The sequence below is a fragment of the Geotrypetes seraphini genome, chromosome 2, assembly GCF_902459505.1.
Source record: "Geotrypetes seraphini chromosome 2, aGeoSer1.1, whole genome shotgun sequence".
Taxonomy (NCBI): Eukaryota; Metazoa; Chordata; class Amphibia; order Gymnophiona; family Dermophiidae; genus Geotrypetes; species Geotrypetes seraphini.
The window spans coordinates 331204415-331226602 of record NC_047085.1 but is presented as its reverse complement, the minus strand read 5'-3'; the positions used below and the strand labels follow the sequence as shown (position 1 = coordinate 331226602).

At 44.2% G+C, this 22188-nt stretch overlaps 1 protein-coding gene across 4 annotated transcripts in view; it reads right to left on the bottom strand.

The window, feature by feature from the left end:
• Nucleotides 1–22188, bottom strand: part of ANLN (anillin actin binding protein) — a 321192-nt gene that overhangs the window by 111451 nt on the left and 187553 nt on the right. For 2 of the 4 annotated variants that reach the window (XM_033930208.1, XM_033930207.1), the window contains exons 14-18: nt 20786–20909; nt 20535–20583; nt 20338–20394; nt 19438–19500; nt 2048–2083 (exon numbers count right to left, since the gene is read on the bottom strand). In XM_033930208.1, the coding sequence (XP_033786099.1) occupies nt 2048–2083; nt 19438–19500; nt 20338–20394; nt 20535–20583; nt 20786–20909 (329 nt within the window). The remainder of the gene's footprint in view (nt 1–2047; nt 2084–19437; nt 19501–20337; nt 20395–20534; nt 20584–20785; nt 20910–22188) is intronic. The other 2 variants (XM_033930211.1, XM_033930210.1) reach the window with 1 other exon arrangement.

Here is a 22188-nt window from a genome sequence, read left to right as displayed (position 1 = left end):
CGGATGACATCACCCACTTGTGAGAGTACCCTGCCTGCTTGTTCTGGGATAAAAGAAATCCCAAATGGGTAATGCCATTTGTAACGGATATTGTTCTGTTGCAAGCATCTAGTTACTTCACGACAGTCTTGTCTCCATTTCAAGGTTGCTGGAGAGATATCCGCAAACAGTTCCACTTTTACGTATTACACATTAAATGACCAATGTTCCGAGCTGCTTGCAGAACTCTCTCCTTCTGTGGATATCTTAGGAAACATACTATTATGTCCCTTGGTCTTTCTGATTTGCGTGGGCCCAGAGCTCGATGTATCCATTCAAATTCCAGAACTGGAAGCTCTGCATCTGGGTTTCCTACTTGTAGGAACTTATGGCATGTGGCTTGTATGAGGGCTGATGGTTCTTTGAGGTCTTCCGATTCGGGGATTCCCCGAAATCTTAAATTATTTTGCCTTAACCTATTTTCTCCATCTTCTACTTTAAGAAGCAATTCTTCTACTGATAGGTCTATTTGTTTGCAATGTTGTTTGATTTCGGTTATCTCCTGATTGTGCGTAATAACCCTCTCTCAAATTCTTGGAGGCTCTGAGCCATATCATCCATTTTTTTATGAAGGCCATCAATATTTATTTTGATGTCTGAAGTGAAGACTGCTAAAGAAAGCTTCATGTCGGCCATCCATTGTTGTAGGTCCCACTTGCTGGCCGGCGTCATATCTGCTGGGGGAGCTTCAATTGGCTCTAAAGCTTCTTTTCCAAGCGTAGTTGCTTCCTCTTCTTCCTGTGTTGGATTTTGTTCCGGTGTTAGCCCCTCTGTTGTATCTTCTGGTCGGTAAGCAAACATCTTCAAATCAAGCCTGTTTTTTTTATTAGTCATAGTCCCCACGTCTCCTTTTATTTTTCTCAACTGAAATGCTTCTTAAATTTAGATATATATACAGTCTTGAAATTTAAATGGGCTTACCACTGCCAGAGGGCCTTCAGAGAACTCCACATAAAAGACCTCTGTCACAGTCCTTTTTCAGCTCAGCTCCTTAGTGCTCTCCGGGTCCGGAGCTTAAGTAATGTCTCCTTGTCCATGTCAGTCTCCTCTCAGCTCCTCTTGGCCCCTGCTCTCGGTGGAAGGGAAGCGCTTCAGATCAATTTTTCTGTATTAGAGGTTACCTGATAGCAGGTTGGGAGTCTTCCGCCAGCTCTCTCTGCTCCCTGATAGATCGCAGCAGAAACCTCTCCTCTGAAGCTCCACTCTGCTCCAATGGACTCTAAAAGATCCAGGCGGTCCAGAGGTCTAGGCCACGTCTCTGCTCCTGCACTCCAGTCAGCCCTACTGTTCTTGGGCTTCAGCCATGCCTCCACTTTCGTGCTCCTCCTGAGCCAGAAGAGAGTGTGTGCCGAAAAGAGCCTGCACCAAAGAAGGCTCATCGCACTTCGGAGCCGGCACTAAGTTCCTCTGTGTGCCATTCATACGCGGCCCCGTCGCTCCATGGAGCCAAGCCACGCCTCCACTTCTGTTCCTGCACTCCTCCCTTTCGGGCCAAGCCACCGAAAAGCAGTACCGGCTCAGCGATCTCGCACCGCAGCTCCTCTGGGTTGGTGAAAACTCCACAAAGGGAGCAACAAGCTCCTACTTCACTCCAGCGCCGATTGGTGTAGCTTCACCCGCTCTCGTTGGGGTAAGTTACAGATTTTCTGCTAGTAGTGTGGAGACCGGGTCTGCTCACACACTACTCTGCCGCCATTTTAGCCTCGCAGCTGGTCCTTTAGTTTTACCTGTTACTTTGGGTTTAGAAACAAAAATAATGCCAAGGGGTGAAATTAAGCACTTGGCATTATGTTCCCTAGTTGTCAATCTTATTTTTACTCTTCCTCTTTGGAGTCTTGTGATTGTTTCTACTTTTAATGGTCAAATTTGCAGTTGTACAAAGACTTGCTTTCTGAATGCCCTTTTCAAATTTCCAATAAAAGGTCAACAACCCTTTTTATTGCTAAAGCTGTGAAAGGTAACGATTTCAACAAATTACTAAAAATGAAAATTTGGTATTTGCACTTACAGTGATGGAAGTTAGAAGCCTCTTTGGTGTAATAGCCTAAAAGGAAAAAAAAAGATGGAATAAAAAATATTTTGTTTTACTTGACGTTAGAAACTGAAAAATGCCACCTATTCTCAGTTTTGTGAGCAAGAAACCCAACTGAAAAATGGTGACCTCAGCTACATAATAAAAACTTGGAACCTAAGAAGGGCTCAAACTTCTTCAGAAGACAAACTCATTATTGAAGAATATTGGGGCACCAAGCTATCCAAAATCCCTTAATGTACTATTAATTTAACCATTTATAGCCAACCTAAATCAAAAAGCTCAAGTGGGATTACAGAAAGAATTTATGAGGTATTACCAAAATAATTGGTAAATCATTTTATAAACACCTAAATTTCATCTAGTTATACTCTAAGCCAGCAGTTCTTGTCAGTTTGTCATGACATTAGTGTGTTGCAAGGTCCTGGGATATGTTGTGGAGGCCAGCACAAACAGGATTGCAAAAGTAAGCATGGCTATACAAACCTCAATGTGAATACCCAATATATTTCTATTGCTTCATTCATTCATCACCAGAAATTTCATTTAATTTCTTTGTGGACCTCAGTGATGCCACCCTAACTGCTCAAGATTTCATCACCCATAGGAAATTAAACATCACATAATCACTGGCCCCATCATAACTTTTTTTTCACAATTTTCTTTTTACATATTTATATTTTAAAGACATAAATTATATCAAACTTATCTTAAATTTGCACAGTGATATTTTCAGTGAGAGCTTAATTACAAAGAACAAATTTGGATTTTTAAATTAAAAACAGTTAATCCACTGGGACTTAATGTTAAAGTTGAATGAATGATTTTGGTTTGAAGGGGGAGCTCTGTGATGGACCATTAGTCAGTCAGCTGATTTTTAAGTGATTAAATAAGCAAGTTTGGAAATATGCTGTCACCATCTTGGACTGCATCAGGTTTCAATTGCAATGCAGGATCCACTCAGGATTTTGTAGACTTCAATCGTATCTCCCCTCAGCTATCTTTTCCAAGCAGAGCTCTAACCATTTGTCTCTTTTCATACGAGAGGAGTTCCATCTCATTTACCATCTTGGTCGCTCTTCTTTGAACCTTTCTAGTGCCACTATATCTCTTGAGATAAGGAGACCAGAATTGAACGCAATACTCTAAATCGGTGGTATTCAACCCAGTCTTCAGGGACCACCTTTCCAGTCTGGTTTTCAAAATCTCTGTCATCCATATTCATTGTGAATATGCTGAAAACCCAACTGGCCAGGTGGTCCCTGAGGACTGGGTTGAATACCACTGCTCTAAATGAGGTTGCGCCATGGAGCAATACAGGGATATTATGACATTCTTAGTCTTGTTAACCATCTCTTTTTAAATAATTCCCAGCATCCTGTTGGCTTTTTTGGCCGCCGTCACACATTGTCCTAATTTTTTCACATGACCTGTATCTTGTAAATCTACACTTTATTCCGGGAACCCACCCTTTACCCTTGCTAATTCGCCGATTATCTGCCTTTGCATTTACTGGTAAGCTGGATTTCTATTTTCTGACCAGCCTTAATAAGAATGTCATCAGAATGGTTTAGCACTTAGTTTTGGGGTGTCCCTTTCTGACAGTGCAGGCTGTGTCTCCTTGTAGTACTGTTTTCTTCAGGTTTCTAATGTTGTATGACATGTTCTCTTATTTTTCATTGTTGCATTTGTTGATATGAGCAGAATTGACTTTTGTTGTGGAGTGTCCCTGTTCCCCTTTCTTTCTTGTTCTTATCCTCTACAGAAGTTCCTGGCTGTTTTGAATAACTCAGACATGGGCAACTCCGGTCCTTGAGGGCTGGAATCCAATCGGGTTTTCAGGATTTCCCCAATGAATATGCATTGAAAGCAGTGCATGCAAATAGATCTTGTGCATATTCATTGTGGAAATCCTGAAAACCCAACAGCCAGTCCCTGATGGATTTACTGGTATGTTTTGGGTCACTGTGGTGTTGCATGGTCCAGTTCCATTTCAGCTTTAATTTTCTACAGATGGTCCTCGCATGTTCCTCAAGCACCCTCTCATACATGGTAGAATTCATAGTGGATTCTATGATGGTGAGCTGGCCAGATCCTGCTGCTGCAAAGTATCCCCAAACCATGACATTTCCACCTCCATGCTTCACAGTTGGCATGAGGTTCTTTTCCTGGAATGCTGTATTTGGTGTATGCCAAACGTGTCCTCTTTTATGGTGTCAAATAATTCAATTTTATACACATCTGTCCATAGAACACTATGCCAGAAGTCCTGGTGTTTGTCTACGTTTTCTCTGGCAAACTTCAGTCTGGCCTTGATGTTTCTCTTAGAGAGCAAAGGTTTCCTCCTTGCACACCTCCCATGCAAGTTAAATTTGTGCAGTCTTTCTGATTTTGAGGCATGCACTTTCACATCAACAGTATTAAGAGCCTGCTGTAGGTCCCATGATGACATTTTAAGAAATTTGGAGACTTTTTAGCATCTTGCAGTCTGCTCTGGGCATGTTGGCATTTGTTTAGAATGTCCTCCACTGGTACACTATTTTCCGTACCATGGAATGGCTAATGTCAAATTCTTTCGAGATCTTTTTAAATCCCTTACCAGAATTATAAGCTGCTACAATCTTCTTTCTGAAGGCCTCAGGCAGCTCTTTTAATCTCACCATGGTGTTCACTCTCACCACAGCAGTCATGAGCACACCAAACTAAATGTCTGAAGTTTAAGTAGGGCAAACCTCCTTCAAAATGCTGAGTAATGATGTTCTAATCATGTGCACCTGACATGTGATACACCTCTGTGTGATTTGAGCCACTTTAAGTGGGAGGATATGTAGAAGTGTCCTAATTTATTTCTCAGTTAGAATACACATTTTTGTGGATATCTTTTGTTTCATGAGTAAATCAAGGAGAATTTTTGTTGTTTACCTGCAATTACATCACTTTCTTTTCCAGAGATAAATAAAAAAAGATTTTACATTGATATGTGAACATTTCTTAAGAAAGAACTGAATATTTCATGGGGTGTCCTAGTTTTCTCACATGATTGTAGATTAGCAAATGTAAGAACTTAAATCTTTCATTCTTGTACAATCCCACTTTATTCCAGGACCAGTGGGAGCAGGCTCAAAAATTCAGGGTGGGACTGATGAGCTTGCTGCCAAACAGAGGCATCAAAAGCCACATCCTGCAAAACCTGGTGAACGTATGCAAGGAGGACCAGATAGCAGCCCTGCAAATCTCATCCAGAGAAACAGCCGGCGATTCTGCCCAAGACGACAAAACACCTCTAGTAGAATGTGTCCACATCAAAAGTGTATGTGTGCGTGGGGGGGGGAGGGAGGAGGAGGAGAGAGCTCCTTTCCAGCCACAACTTAAGCTGAGGAAATGGCCATATGGATTCACCTGGAAATGGTGGCCTTAGAAGCTGGCCTACCTTTGCAGGCAGGACCCACCAGAACAAACAGGTGGGCAGAGGCAAAACTCATTAATGACTTCCAGGGTACTGAAACAAGATCCTGAGCACGTCCAAGGACTGCAACACCTGCTCCCTCGATCCAGAGGAAGCAAAACCAGGAAGCAGAACTTCCTGATTCACATGGAAAGTGGAAACCACTTTGAGAAAAAAAAAAAGAAAGAATACACAGCATCACACTGGAATCTGTAAAACACAGAAAAGGAATCAAGCAGAAAAAGCCTGAAGCTTCGAAACTCAAGAGACCGATGGAGCAGCCAGGTCCACCAGTCAAAGGCCACACCAAGCCCGATAATATCTCCAAGCCTTCAGAGAGACAGCCACTGTGGATTTCCTTTCGCTGATTAGCAATGTGGTAATCACAGCCAAAGAACAGCCCCGGCTATTCAAGGCCGTGCGCTCAAAAGCCATGCCATAAGTTCAAAGTGGTCCGGATCCTGCATTGCAATTGAACCCCGAGCGAGGAGGCAATGATGGCAAGGTAGCCGGAGCCCCCCTTCCTGCTGAAGCCGAACCAAGTCAGCATACCATAGCCGCCTTGGCCAATCGGGTGTGACTCAGACCTCCATTGGCTGCTGTCTGAACAGATGCCCTATCATGGGCCACGGAGGAAAGACATATAGTAGACTGTCCCACAGCCAGGGCTGCACCAGCGCAACCAGGCCTTCAATGCTGGCATCACAATGGCGACTGAAGAACCAATCTGCTTTCATATTGGACGCAGTCGCCATGAGAATGAACGTGGTACACCCCCACTGATCAACTATGTAACTGAACACTCATTGAAACAGAAACCACTTTATGGTATTCAGAAATTTCGCTTGAACGTTGTCCAGTCCTGCCACAAGCACTGCTGACAGCACCACAAGATGTCTCTCCGCCCAACAGAAGAGAAGCTGAGTCTCAACGCTCAGAGAGAGACTCCTCATGTTCCCCTGCCGATTGACATAAGCCACCACTGTGGCATTGTCCGAGAAGGTGCGGATAGCTTGATGATGGAGAAGTTGAGAAGAGCCAGCTCAATCGCCCAATGCTACAAGCGATAGATAGACCACTTGTACTCTGAAGGCAACCACTAATCCTGAACAGGGACGGTCCCCAGCTTTTGAGACTCGCATCCATAGACAGAATCACCCAATAGTGAGATAGCGAGGATAGCGAGAGGGGTCATAACCACCATGCAAGACTGTTATGTGCCATAGTTGTTCAGGGCAGGGGTGCATGCAGCAGGTCCCACTGGTGGTTTCAGCGAGAAAACAGTGCAGCCTGCAGCAGATGCAGGCAGGCTCTGGCCCAAGAAATCACATCAATCGTTGCCACCATGGTCCCTAGATCCTGGAATTACTGCCATGCCACTGGGAACCGAGTGGTCAGAAGGACCCCAATAACCTGCCGAAGCATCTCCTGACAGGCAGGAACACTTTGTTCTATCCGTATGAAATCGAATGCCCAGGTATTTCAGATCCTGAATCGGCTCGAGGTGACTCTTCCTGAAGTTGATCACCCAGCCCAGGCGCTACAGCAATTGCATCACCTGATGAACAGCCTGACATCGGAGCTCTGATCAACCAGTCGTTCAGATACAGGTGAACCAAGACACCCAGGGTGCGAAGATGGGCTGCCACCACCACCATCACTATGGGGAAGGTCCAGGGGGCTATTTCCAACCCAAAGGGCATCGCCACAAATTGGAAATTGAACCAATTGAACGCTAAAAATCCATTAGACAGGTATAAAAACAGACTCTTTATAATTATGACAGGGATTGCCATACAAATGATTACTAAGAACTGGAAAAACTGGGACAGGCTAAATTTTTCCTTTCGGTGGGAAACTTTGTCTATGTTATAGATATGAAAAAATGAATTCAGAAATATTGGGTCATAAACTATTTAAAACAACATGGGGGTCCATTAACGAATTTTGTTAACTCCGATTAGTTGTATAATGCCTTTATTTTCTATTTGATTTGCACACACATCCAGGGAGAATGGGAGGGGAGGAAATATATTTTGTATTATTCTTTGATCGAATGTAAGTGCTGTTCATGATATTAATTGTATGTAAAATTTATTGCACTTTGTACTCGAATTGAAAATCAATAAAGAAATCTTTTTTAAAAAAAGGAAATGTTGCCCCAAAACGTTGAACCTCAGATACTTCTGGTGGTCCAGAAAAATGGGAATGTAGAGATACACCTCCGTCAGATCCAGGGAGGCTAGAAACTCTCCCGTCGCCACCGATGCTATCACTAAGCAAACCATCTCCATGCGGAAGCCAGGCACTTTCGGCGCCACATTGACCGCCTTGAGGTCCAGAATCGGTCTCCAATCGTTGGAGCCTTTCCTTGGGCTCTGGGAGATACTCAGTATACTTCATCTTTCCAAGTCTTGCTCTGGAACAGGTTCTATGGTTGCAATATTGAGTAATCTGCGGACTGGGGCCTGCAGCCGAACTGCTTTCTCTGAATGGCCCACTGTGGATTCCAGAAAATACTCGCCACAATTCAAGGGTCCCTCAGGAGTCTCTTCGATGTCCGTTAGGACAGGATGATCGAGAAAAGAAGCGGATTGTGGCCTCTGGTCACTCATGAGGGAACATTCTGCAGTGACAGGCAGCTCAGACTGCATCTTTTATGCCTGTAGAAATTCAGAAATCCACAATAAGCGCATGCTTGAAAAATCTGTAAACAATAGGATCCTCCCCCAAATCAGGGGCTCTGCAGTAATCCAGATCCTGAAGACCTGCCAAAGCGGCACCCCCTCCTGCAAAAGCAGAGGTATGGAAAATGAATCTGATGCAACCGCGGGCACTACCTGCATATCTATTGACACCCCCTAGAGGAGGCACGAGAAAAGACCTTGGACCACAGTCGCAAGGGTCCCTGAAACCGGCAAGAAGGCTGGCAGAGACTTCCCCCCCCAAAAAATTTTCCCTGATAAAGCATATCAACTACCGTATTTGCCGGCGTATAAGACGACTTTTCAGTACCTTAAAATCCTCCCCAAAGTCGGGGGTCGTCTTATACGCCGGGTACTGTTTACATGCCCTTACTTTACATTAGAGAGCTGCACGGGGACGCCCCTAGGGTCGCGGGGATCCCGTGGGGACGCCCCCTAGGGTTGCGGGGATCCCATGGGGACGCCCCCTAGGGTCGCGGGGCTCCTGCGGGGCTGGATGTACTCAGTCTTCTGGATGTACGCGGCTCTTCTTCTCCCTACCTTCTCTGCTTGCAGCACAGAGCCGAACGGAAGTCTTCCCGACGTCAGCGCTGACGTCGGGAAGACTTCCGTTCGGCTCTGTGCTGCAGGCAGGGCAGATAAGGAGAAGGAGAGTAGCCTCGCGGTTCGAGTGGCTACCAAGGGAGAGGGGCGGCCCGCCCCGCCCCGGTTGCAGCACAGCCGGCCAGGTTCCCTTACTTTTGTGGCACTTCCCCGACCGACCGACAACAGCCCCGGTCCGACAAACCTCCCTGCCCTGTAGCCGCGAATCTAAATTACCTTCTTACAGCAGCCGTAAGAAGGTAATTTAGATTCGCGGTTAAGGGCAGGGAGGTTTGTCGGACCGGGGCTGTTGTCGGTCGGTCGGGGACGTGCCACAAAAGTAAGGGGACCTGGCCGGCTGTGCTGCACCCGGGGCGGTAGAGAAGGAGGGGGGGAGAAGGACGCTGAAAGGCCATGGTGAAGACAGGAGGGGGGGAAAGACGCTGAAAGCACATAGGGGAATACAAAGGGGTGGAGAAGGACGCTGAAAGGCCATGGGAAGGGCGGGGGGAAGGACTCTGAAAGCACTTGTGGAAGACAGAGGGGGGAGAAGGATGCTGAAAGCACATGGGGAAGACAAAGGGGTGGAGAAGGACGCTGAAAGGCCATGGGAAAGACAGAGAGGGAGAAGGACGCTGAAAGGACATGGGGAAGATGGGGGGGAGAAGGACACAAAGGAAATGAGGAAGAGAGAGTAGGGAGAAGACGCTGGCAGGGAAGACGACAGATGCCAGACTATGGGGGGAGCGGAGAGAAGAAGATGGGTGCCAGACCAATTTGGAAGGGGGAAGAAAGGGAGAGGCACAGTAACAGAGCAAATAGAAGATGCAGAAGGAAGAGAGATAGTGGATGGAAGGAATTGAATGAGAACATGAGGAAAGCAGAAACCAGGCAACAAAGGTAGGAAAAGAATTCTATTTCTTTTTTTTTTTTTTTTGCTTCAGGATAAAGTAGTATATTAGTTGTGTTGATAAAAATTTATAAACATTAGAGGCTCTGGTAGAAACCCGTTTACAAAGTATGTATTCTTCCCAATTAATATTTTCAAATTAATAAAGTCTTTTTGCTTATTTGTAAATGGGTTTCTACCAGAGCCTTTAATTCAGTAGCATAATTAAATGAAATAACTATTTCTGAAGTTTATAGGGACGGGCGGGGACGGAGGGGATTCCTCGCGGGGACGGGTGGGATCGGAGGGATTCCTCACGGGGACGGGTGGGACTTTGGCAGGGACGGGTGGGATTTCTGTTCCCGCGCAACTCTCTACTTTACATGCCCTAACATCTCCTTCCTTACCTCCTTACGGTGCTTACGGTACTAGTAAACCTGCCGGGACATCAGCGGGGCCATGGCGGGACATCAGTGTGACAAGGGTGCCAGCTCCTTCATCCTGCGCAGCGGGAAGTAGCGGCGCTCTGGCCCCACCCCTTTTCTCTTTACTACGTCTCTCGCACATGCGGCCGGGTGTGGAGTCTAGCTCTTAAGGAAGTTGCGGGGGCGAACAGGAGGCTTTTGAAGGCTTTTAAAGGGAAACTGTCATGCCAGCAAACTTGCTAGGGACTTGCCCGGCACTTGCTCTCTCCCTCTATGTGTTATCTTCCTTCTATCATTGACAGTTTCAGTTTGGTTAACAGTTTAGAAAACAAATAGCATGGCAGCTCCCATGGGTTTATTGTTCTATTCAGCTTTAGTGAATTAATTAAAATTGTTGAAATAAATTCTGATGTTCTTTTACGTTTTATTTGTTGTGCAGAAGGTGTGCGGAAGAAGGGGTAGTCTTATATGGCGAATATATAACAAACTCTATATTTTAACTGTAAAAGTTGGGGGGTCGTCTTATACGCCCAGTCATCTTATACGCCGGCAAATACAGTATATCTGGGGACAGCCTATCCTCCACAGCAAGAGCCGACCCCAGCATTCCACATGGGGACTGTTTGGAGGATTTACCAGGTTTATCCCCCAAGATGCACTTGCGTTTCACCATGGAGGCCAAAGGCACTGAATCCATGCAAGAGCCTCACCCCTTGCAAGCCGCAACGCACGTAGAATGCGCTAGGCATCTGACAGCTATCCACTGTAAATGAGGCATGAATCCATGACATCCTACCCTGAGGAAGTCATCTATGTGGTTTTCTTTCAAAAATTAAGCTGGCAAGTATAAAAAATAACTTTAAAATCAACATAGAAACATGATGGCAGATAAAGGACAAATAGCCCATCTAGTCAGCCCATCTGCAGTAACCATTATCTCTTTCTCTCTCCAAGAGATCCTACGTACCTATCCCAGGCCCTTTTGAATTCAGACACAATCTCTGTCTCCACCACATCTTCTAGGAGACTGTTCCATGCATCTACCACCCTTTCCGTAAAAAAGTATTTCCTTAGATTACTCTGGAGCCTATCACCTCTTAACTTCATCCTATGCCCTCTCAAATCTGGAAAAATCCAAGATGGCCACGGGCCTATTTTGACTAAAAATAGCCCAGGAAAATCACAAAGAATCCTCAAATACAGTGATTTTAGGGGTGGAGGGAAACCATCTAAAACCCCTTTTTAAAGACCCCCCCAAAAATCTCTTATTCAAGCTCTTAAGCTTATACTCACAAAAACATGTGCTGATAGGAAAACACTGAAGATAGAGCTAAAACAGCTCGCATGAAGATCCTCTGCTTCAACTTGCTGGAAAACTGAACTTTGACTCTTCTGACTGCCCCATCGGCCTGACATCCACGGCTGGTCATTTCCACCACCCTTTGGCATGCCGCACAGAACGCATGGTGGAGGAGCACAGTCTGGCCACGATCCCGGGCGCACTGCCATGGAACCATGCAGCCTGCGCTTGATCCACTAGCAGACAAACCTAAGGTGAAGTAGCACCCAAGGGAACAGTCCCTGAGTCCTGATCTGACATGCAGGCTGTTCAGAGGGCTTACTGACAAGCAATGAACCCTCCAGAAGCAGACTTTTCCCAAAGGTCTGCAATCTCCCTCACCTGGAGCTGTCCCAGCAGAGAACCTCCATAAAATGAGGGTGAAAACTACAAACGCAAAGACTGAAATTACATGAAATAAAACACGAGCAGAAAAGACAAGCTCCTACAGCCTAGCTTGTAGGACAAAAGACTGGTGTTCACATAGACGGTGATTAGGTATAAGGCTTCCTACAAAGTATGAGGCTTCCTACAAAGTCCTGGTGGGTGGAGGGAAATAACCCATTGGTCCCGGAATAAAGTGGGATTGTACAAGAAAGCACAGTTACTTACCGTAACAGGCGTTATCAAGGGACAGCAGGCAGATATTCTCACATATGGGTGATGTCACCGACTGAGCCCCGGTATGGACCACTTTAAAAGTGCATCGCCACTTTAAGAATTTAGAAAGTTCGCGATAGCCCGAACTGCGCATGCACGAGTGCCTTCCCGCCCAACATAGAGAATGCGGTCCCTCAGTTAAGATAAGCCAACTAAGAAGCCTGCTAAATATCTGCCTGCCGTCCCTGGATAATACTTATTACAGTAAGTAACTGTGCTTTATCCCAGGACAAACAGGCAGCATATTCTCACGTATGGGTTACCTCCAAGCTAACAGAAATGGGATGGTGGGAGTGTTGACCTTTAGGAAAATAAATTCTGAAATACAGATTGGCCGAAGTGCCCATCCCGTCTGGAGAATGACTCCAGACAATAGTGAGAAGTGATGGTATGAACCGTCTGGAGAATGACTCCAGACAATAGTGAGAAGTGACGGTATGAACTGAGGACCAGGTTGCAGCTTTACAGATTTCTTCAATGGGAGTAGATCTCAGGAAAGCCACAGAAGCTGCCATAGCTCGAATTTTGTGGGCTGTGACACGACTCTCCAGTGCCAGTCCACTCTGAGCATAACAGAATGAGATGCAGGCAGCCAATCAGTTGGAAATTGTTCTCTTGGAAACAGGATGCCCCAAATTGTTTGGATCAAATGAGATGAACAGTTGGGGAGAAGTTTGGTGAGGCTCTGTCCGGTCAATGTAATAGGCCAAAACCCATTTACAGTACAAAGTATGTAGAGTGGTTTCTCCCGCATGAGAATGAGGCTTAGGAAAAAACACTGGCAGAACAATTGATTGAGATGAAATTCATTGACAACTTTTGGAAGAAACTTTGGATGTGTATGTAGAGCCACTTTGTCATGATGAAAAACTGTGAAGGGTGGATCTGCTACTAAGGCTTGTAACTCACTGACACACCTGGCAGAGGTGCGAGCAATAAGAAAGACCACTTTCCAGATGAGAAACATGAGATGAACTGGGCCATTGGTTCAAATGGTGGTTTCATCAAATTGGAAATAACCACATTAAGGTCCCAGACAACAGGTGGAGGCTTGAGAGGTGGTTTGACATTGAAAATTCCCTTCATGAACTTGGAGACCAAAGGATGAGCAGTAAGAGGCTTTCCCTCTACTGGTACATGATAAGCAGTAATAGCACTGAGATGGACTCTAATGGATATAGATTTAAGCCCAGAGTCTGACAGAGAAAGTAGATAATCCAACACCAACTCCACTGCCAAGGAAGTTGGGTCATGATGATGAAGACGACACCAGGAAGAAAACCTAGTCCACTTTTGTTGGTAACATTGTGGAGTGGCTGGTTTCCTGGAGGCATCAATAATGTGACGTACAGGCTGAGAGAGATGTAATTCAGAAGAACTCAGCCCGAGAGAAACCAAGTTGTCAGGTACATAGATTGCAGGTTGGGATGTAGAAGTGACTCCTGATGCTGAGTAAGCAGAGTAGGAAATATTGGAAAAGTATGGGCTCCTTGGAGCTGAGCTGAAGTAGAAGGGAGAACCAATGTTGCCTGGGCCACCGTGGAGCAATGAGAATCATGGTGGCTGCTTCTCGGTTGAACAGAGATCTCAACATGAGAGGGATTGGAAGGAATGAATATAGAAACAGGCCTGTCTAATCCAGAAGAAAGGCATCTGCTTCCAGACGGAAAGGAGAGTAAAGCCGGGAGCAAAACTGGGGCAACTGGTGATTGGGGGGAGGGCGCAAACAAGTCTACCTGCGGAGTGCCCCATTAAGCAAAGCCACGAAACTTGTCAAAGGAATGGAGCATTTGAGCTACAAAGAACGACTCGGGAAACTGGGAGAAGAGAAGACTGAGAGGGGATTTGATAGAGAATTTTAAAATATTAAAAGGATTTGATAAAATAGACCAAGAAGCAGAAATGCTAACATTTTCAGATGTGACACGGACAAGAGGTCATAGCCTGAAACTGAGTGGCAGCAGGTTTAGGACAAATGTCAGGAAGTTCTGTTTCACAAAGCGAGTGGTGGGTGCTTGGAATGCACTCCCAGAGGAGGTTGTGGCGGACACTACGGTACTGGAATTCAAGCGCAAGTTGGATGCACACCTTCTTGCATATCATATTGAGGGAAACGGTAAAGTCGGGTCTCCAAAAAGGAGTACCTAAATGGGCCGCCGCGTGTGTGGAGCACCGGACTAGATGGACCTCGGTCTGATCCGGTGAAGGCGTTTCTTATGTTCTTATGGACTGGAGAGTTGCAGAGTCGAGTCCATTCGTGAGGCTGAAGAATTCTGCTGAGGTTGTCTGCTAGGGAATTCTTCTCCCCTTGAATATAGATAGCCTTCAAGAACAGGTTGCGAGCTGTTGCCCAAGTCCAGATTTTTTGGGCTTCCTGGTATAACAGGAGAGAGCCCGTGCCTCCTTGCTTATTCATGTAGTACATTGCTACTTGATTGTCTGTGTGAAGGAGGAGGACTTGAGGGCAGAGTAGATGATGAAAAGCCTTCAGGGCATAAAACTTCGCTCTGAGTTCCAGGAGATTGATGTGAAATTTCCATTCCTTGGTGGTCCAAAGACCCCGAGTCTGAAGATTGTCCATATGAGCCCCCCAGGCATAAGGGGATGCGTCTGTCGTGATGTCCTTATGATGACGGGGTAAATGGAAAAGGAGACCTCTGAATAGATTGGAGGAGATCATCCACCATTGAAATGACTGCAGAAGGGATATCACAGATATATATTGAGAGACGATCTGTAGCTTGAGACCACTGAGAAGCAAGGGTCCACTGAGGAGTGCAAAGGTGTAGCCTTGCCAGTGGTGTCACATGTGGCCTAGAAAAACCATCATGTGTCTGGCAGAGATCGATTGGAGAGGAAGCAGTTGCTGAGACAGACGTATGAGAGCTTGAAGGCGATCTGGAGAAAGAAAGGCTCTCATGAGGGTGGTGTCTAGGATGGCCCCAATAAATTGCAACATTAAGCCGGAATGAGATGTAATATGGGGAAGTTGACTTTGAATCCTAGAACCTGAAAAAAAAGAAATGGTCTGATGCTGCTTGGACCACTTCCTGAGACGACAGCCTTGATCAACCAATCGTCCAGATAAGGAAAGACTTGAAGGTCGTGCAAATGGAGAGATGCGGCCACTACAATTAGCACTTCGTGAAGACTCTGGGAGAAGATGTCAGGCCAAAGGGAAGAACTTTGTACTGGTAATGACATTGATTGATTGATTTGAAACCGGAGGTATTTCCTGGATGCCGGATGAATTGGAACATGTGTGTAGGCTTCCTTGAGGTCCAGAGAACATAGCCAATCATTCTGATTGAGGAGAAGATAAAGCAGGGCGAGAGATAACATCCTGAATTTCTCTTTGACTAGAAATTTGTTGAGAGCTCTGAGATCCAGGATGGATCTCAGTCCTCCGATCTTCTTGGAAACTAAGTAACGGGAGTAGAATCCCTGCTGCTGCTGAGAGAGGGGGGGGACTTCCACGATGGCATTCAGCAGGAGAAGGGCTGAGGCAAAGTCTGTAGAATAGTGACGTTGGCTATGTTCTGAAGGAACACATCAAAAGGCTGAGGAGCCTTCTGAGGAGCAGCCTGTTTTGCTGCTGCTGACACGGTTGTTGCTGTGTCTGTCTCCTTGGCTGAAGCAGAACAGGAGCTGTGGATTTTGCAGCAAATCTTCTCTGATAGGAAGATTGTGGTCTGAAAGGACGAAGGAGGTTTCTTTTTGGGCTTCACCAGAATGTCCCACCGGCTTTCATATGTGGACAATTTCTGGGTAATGGTATCAGTGGAAGCACCAAAAAGTTCATCCCCCAGACAAGAAGCATTGGGCAACCTGTCCTGATGATCGACGTCCAGCTCCGAGACTCGAAGCCAGAAGTCTCATGGCAACTGACATTGCTGCAGCCCGGAAAGTAAGTTAAAAAGTGTCATAAATGGAACGAACCATATACTTACAAAGCCGTAGCAGGTCAGCCATGAAAAGTTGAAAAGCAGGAAGCTTACATTCTGGGAGGTATTTTTGGAACATAGCAACTTGCTTGACCAGATGTTCATGTAGAGAAAGAAATGTAAAGTGTTAGCAGACCGGTTGGCTAACATAGCATTTTGGAATAGCCTCTTGCCAAACCGGTCCATAACTCATGTGGAAGCGGGGGTTTATCAAATCCTGGAATAGGGACTACCCTATACAAAGAGTCCAACTAAGGAGCCACTGGAATGGTAAGAGGCGTTTCCAAATTTTTGTAAAAGGTCTCCCGTAGAATATCATGAACAGGGAGCCTGAGGAGTTCTTTAGGTGGCTGATCATAATCTAAAGCATCCAGAAACTCTTTAGACTATTTAGAGTCATCTTGAAGAAGAATAGACATGGTCTCGGACATTTCTCTCAAAAATTTTGAAAAAGAAGATTTCTCAGTTAAAACAGGAAACTCTTGAGAACCGTCATGGTTAGATAGAACAGGTTCTTGATCTGAATCTCATGCTGTCAGAAATCGGTGTCATGTAACCGGTACCGAGGGTTCAAGATGTTTCACCTTTTGCAACACTTTCCCAGATCTCACTGGCGTCGAGTCAGGTGATGTCCGATTTGAAAAAGACCGGTGCTGGTGACTGGTAGGTGTTGGTTCCTGGACAGGAAGTGGCGGCACTGATGGAGACATGTAGCGAGATTTATGGTACACTAATCAGTTACATAAACAAGTTACATGTCTGATAGTTTTGTCTAGGGAAAACCATAAACTCTGCCAGGTCCAAATTTCTTTGTCTATTTATATGTCACAAGACCCAAGCTAATGAGAAATACTTTTATTATGAAAATAGAAAAATATAATTCACAAGCCAGCAGCAATATCTAAATATTGTTCACAAAATATCTGATTACATAAATGAAACTCAGTACATAATTATCACAATACACTTGTTAGATAACTAAGTAAAACTAATTCTTACACACACTAAACAATTCCTTATAATAATAATAATCCCTGATTAGCAGAAAATGATTACAGTTATCACCAAGGTAGCTTTCCAAACCTTATCCTATATCACAATCGGATGCACTTATCTAACCTCAGCTGATAAGATAATAAGTTCCTTATTCTCACCATCTGATTAGGCCTCCGCCGAAAATTAGGTGAAATGGAAATCGTTTCTTTACAGCTTAGTAGACGTAGAAAATCCTTTGGTTACAGGCACATGTGTTCGTCAGCCACTAGTAAGCTATAATTTATTGGCAGCCAAGTTTCTTCGAAGTGATGGAATTCAGAGCTGTTTAAGGTCCGATTCACTCTCTCTCAGGCAGAGAGTCACACGAGGTAACTGTTCAGGTCTTTATTATTAAGAAATAGATGCGTGGAGAATACCTGTGGTAAGATGTGAGCTCCCTCGCATCCCGACACAGACTAATTATAATTAGCACCTTTTCACTTGGATCACGTCAGATGACTTCCTTGGACCAATCCAGAAACAGATCTTAGATGAAGAGCCTTTCTGTGTTAAGGTCTCATACAGGCTAGGAGACACAGGCGCCGTTAGACAGATAAGAACAGGATAGGAGTATAACTCCCACAAGAATCACACAGTCTAATTATGAAGACATAGATGGATGTCCTTGACTAGAATACCATTCTGGTACATACCCAGAATGCATCAGGCAGAAACAGCAAAGATGTGTTCTTCTTTCTCTCTTCTTGCAAAGTTCGTGCTGGGAAGATTTCTTGCAGACAATGGTTCAGGCTTGATGATGTCAGAGAGGCCTAACCTTCAGGTGCAAATAAGGAAACACCCCTACAGACTCCACAACCGGCGCAACCAGTGTCAAAGGCTCAGATTGGACTAGCACCGGTGGAGTCGATGTTGACATGGGAAAAACTTGAGTTGGGAGCAGCATTTGTAGCTGATCCTGTAACTCTTCCTTAAGCAACTGCTGAATCTGTTACTTCAAAGTATGCACCGGTACTGCTAGCTTCTTTGCTGGTACTGTCGGTGCGGCTCTATGCTCCGGCGATGAGGACGATGTCGAGGCACTCACCGAAATTGGAGCAGAAAGTTTTTTGGTTTTCCTCGAGGTCGGCAGGACTTGGCTCACTGCTGCTTTGACCCGAGAACCAGAGGGAGTAGGGGAAGGCTTCCTAGCTGGCTTATTCACTGTGAGTTGCGACACCGGAATCAACGTTGGTGGATCTAACTTCAGTGTCATCTTGGTCAGTGCGGTCTTGGGCGGCGCAGACAGTGTCGGAGATGAACTGGGCTCCATGTCCATTGCAGCGCCGAACAGTAGCCTGTGCTGAAGTAACCGTTTTTTTAGAGTGTGTTTCTAAAGGGATGAGCAGGGGAGCAAGAGTCAGCATGGTGCTCGGGTCCCAGACACTGCAAGCACCAGCGCTGAGGGTCGGTTAAAGAAATGGCCCGAGCACAGCAACCACATTTTTTGAAACCCGTTGACAGGCAGGACATGGACGGGAAGACAGCCGTTGACAAATCAAACTCTATGGTGAAAAGAGTCCATAAGGCCTTGGTGGGCAAAATCCCGCAGCGGGAAAATAAAATAGACCGCCTTTAAAAAAAAAAAAAAAAGAAAAGAAAGTACTATTATAGAAAAAAAAAAAAAAATTTACAATCTGCAAGAGCGGGAAGGCAAGCGAAGAAAAAGGAAATTCAACAGAAGCTGAAGCGCATCTTACTAGCTCTGCGGAAACTAGAAAACTGAGGGACCGTGCGCCCTACGTCGGGCAGGAAGGCACTCGCGCATGCACAGTTCGGGTTATCGCGAACTTTCTAAAGTCTTAAAATGGCAATGCACTTTTTAAAGTGGTCCATACTGGGGCTCTGTCAGTGATGTCACCTAAATGTGAGAATATGCTGCCTGCTTGTCCTGGGATAAAATGTTATGAGCTTTTATTGCTTCATATTGGCACCATAATTGGCACAAATTCATGCTTTCTGGCCTTAATTCAAACCAGTTAATTTTCTACAAAATAAGAGTTATCACCATTGTGCAGTTTCAGCTTACCCAAATTACCAACATACAACACACCAAAAAGAAAGCTGTGAATCTAAACAATCCCAGTAAACAAGACCTAATAGTATGTAATTGCCAATTTGTGTTTTTTAGTTAGTTGTACAGCACTGGCCAGCACTCGATACTTGCTGTATTATTTGGGGAAAGAAAAAGAGAGAGATGCACAAAAAATAATATTTTGATTTCAGATATGAAAGTATACAATGCATACAATTCAAATACTTGAACAATTTACAATAACCAATTCTGTGCAGTATAGGGCGCTGGCACAATACATGAATTTAGGGGCAAACACTAAGAATCGTACCAAGATGACAAAAATTTCTTGTATTAGATGAAGCTTTGGAATGCAGGAAGCTCTGCAGTGATACTAAACAAAAAAAGAAAAACATTGAACGTTTTCTTTAATTGTATTTATTTTTCTTGCTAAACACTAACTGGATACAGAGAAACATACATAGAAACATGATGGCAGATCAAGGCCAAATGGCCCATCTAGTCTGCCCATCCGCAGTAACCATTATCTCTTTCTCTCTCCGAGAGATCCCACGTGCCCATCCCAGGCCCTTTTGAATTCAGACAGTCTCTGTCTCCACCACTGATCTGCAGGTTTTTAAAAAGCACTTTTTAATTTTATGCCAGAATAAAAATATATGAGACACAAGCAAAACATATGCAACTTAAGTAGTTAATGGCAAGAACTTCCAGATACCATTTTAATTAATCAGCAACAACCTCATGCTAGACAGGGCCATGGCAATTTTTTTTTCTTGTTATCCTTGGATCTTCAGTTATGATTGTCTAGGAGACTTAGAAAGGATATGACAGAGACTTACAAGATCATGAAAGGCATAGAGAAAGTGGAGAAGGACAGATTCTTCAAACTTTCGAAAACTACAAGAACGAGAGGGCATTCGGAAAAATTAAAAGGGGACAGATTCAGAACCAATGCTAGGAAGTTCTTCTTCTCCCAACAGGTGGTGGACACTTGGAATGCGCTTCCAGAGGGCGTGATAGGATAGGGTACGGTATTAGAGTTCAAGAAGGATTTGGACAATTTTCCAAAGGAAAAGGGGATAGAAGGGTATAGATAGAGGGTTAAATATAAGTTTCTGGACCTGATGGGCCGCTACGTGAGCGGACTGCTGGGCATGATGGACCTCTGGTCTGACCCAGCAGAGGCACTGCTTATGTTCTTTCTACTAACCTTTGATTTAATAGCTTTTTTCCTCTTGTCAGGTACACTACCTTCTTTCCTCTGAACCTACAAAATGATGAAAGCAGGATTAAACAAACAAACAAAAAAAAAAAAGAAGTTGAAAATCAAATTATGGATAACCCTTAATCACTGATCACCCTTTTGTCTTTAGAGTAGTGTAACTTTTAGGTACTGTAAATACATACCAAGCTGTAAACATCAATATTAATTTCAAAGTCATTTGATACATCTTTCCTGAAAGAAAAAAAAAAAAAGAAATCATGCATGTCACCTCAAACCAATACTAAAACTACAGGATTCAAATTCATTCCAAACTGTGTGAAAAAAACATTTACAACTCGCTCCAATGTGATAATAAAACATTCTGTGAACATGTGACTGACTGCCTTTAAATTTGCTGAACAGTAGCTTCTGTCTGAAGTATTTTTATACTTACAGAGTAAATGTAGTAGGGAACGTAAGAGCATCTCCTTTTACAGACATCATAGTATTAGCTAGTGGTGTTGCAACCATGTTTTCTGCCCCAGCTCTGATCATGATGAAGAAATAATAGTTTGAGTCTGAGAAAAGATTCAATATGATCAAATAACCAAAGGGTGTCATCAAGTTCAATATAACTAATATTTTGCCTTCTTGGTGGCTCAACTGGCATCACAGACTACAACTAACAATTCAAAATAGCCATTATTTTAGACTTTCTTTATTTCAATTTATTGTAGCCTTTTTGAAAAAAATTCTACCGAGTCTGTTAACAGCAGATATAACTGGCCATTGTTACTATAATTATAAATTGCTTATATGACCATAATAAAATGCACAAATACAAGCACAGTATATACTCTATTCTCTCTAATAGCTCACTCCTCTGATTCAGCATTGAAAAATCCTGCAAACTTCATCTTAAAAGCCAAAATTTAGATTCTTCTGATAATAGCCTATCCCCCCCAAAAAACAAAAAATTCACAGTAATCTACACTGCTTTCTTCTACCCGTCTTCCCTCCAATGATGACCAGATCCCTCATTTTATCTTTTCTCACGATTCTGCCACCGGTTGGTGTGGGGCCATACACACATACTCAAGGCTTTGAGCATGCACAAGTGCTCAAGGTACATCATCAGGCAAGCACCATAACCGTTAGAAGAGATAAGAGATATCAGGTCATTACTGGAGGGCAATATTGGTCACCTCAAGAGAGCAGGATAGTGGCAAGAAATGGTGCTTCAATTAATAGCCTACCCTAGACTTCAGAAAGTTAAGAAAGTTTATATTTTTCAAAGAAACAAACAACAATAGTTTATTGATAGGGTATCTCTAAAGACTGTTTGCTGTGCAATGATAGACTAAGGAAGCTGCATTTAGGGACTTGACCCCGTTTGTGGTCTTTCTTCCTGATAACGGTTCTGAGCACATCTCAGTCAACAAGAGATTAGTGAAAGTATAGGGGTGCCTTTTGTTGTTTGAATACTTTGGTTATTTTACTTTTGGCTCACCCATTTATTTTGAGATTTTTCCCAGTAGTTTGCTTTGGGGAATTATTCTGTACTGACATTCCTGTAGTTCTCCATTGTGTACTAATTTTTTTTTCTTTTTTGGGGGAGGGGGAGAATCATAGATACCAACAAAGGAAAATTGAGAGACTGGGTTGATGTTCCTAAATCTCATCCCTATGATGCCTGGAACGAAGTGCAATCTTTTTGGGGAAGATCTTGAAGTAATAATTTCTACAGACACAATATGGATACGTGACCTACCTCATCCCATTGTAGGAGAGTTCTTACCTTATTGCTCATTATGGGGGATAAGTGGTTTAAATCCAGAGAATGCATATAGTGTGAAA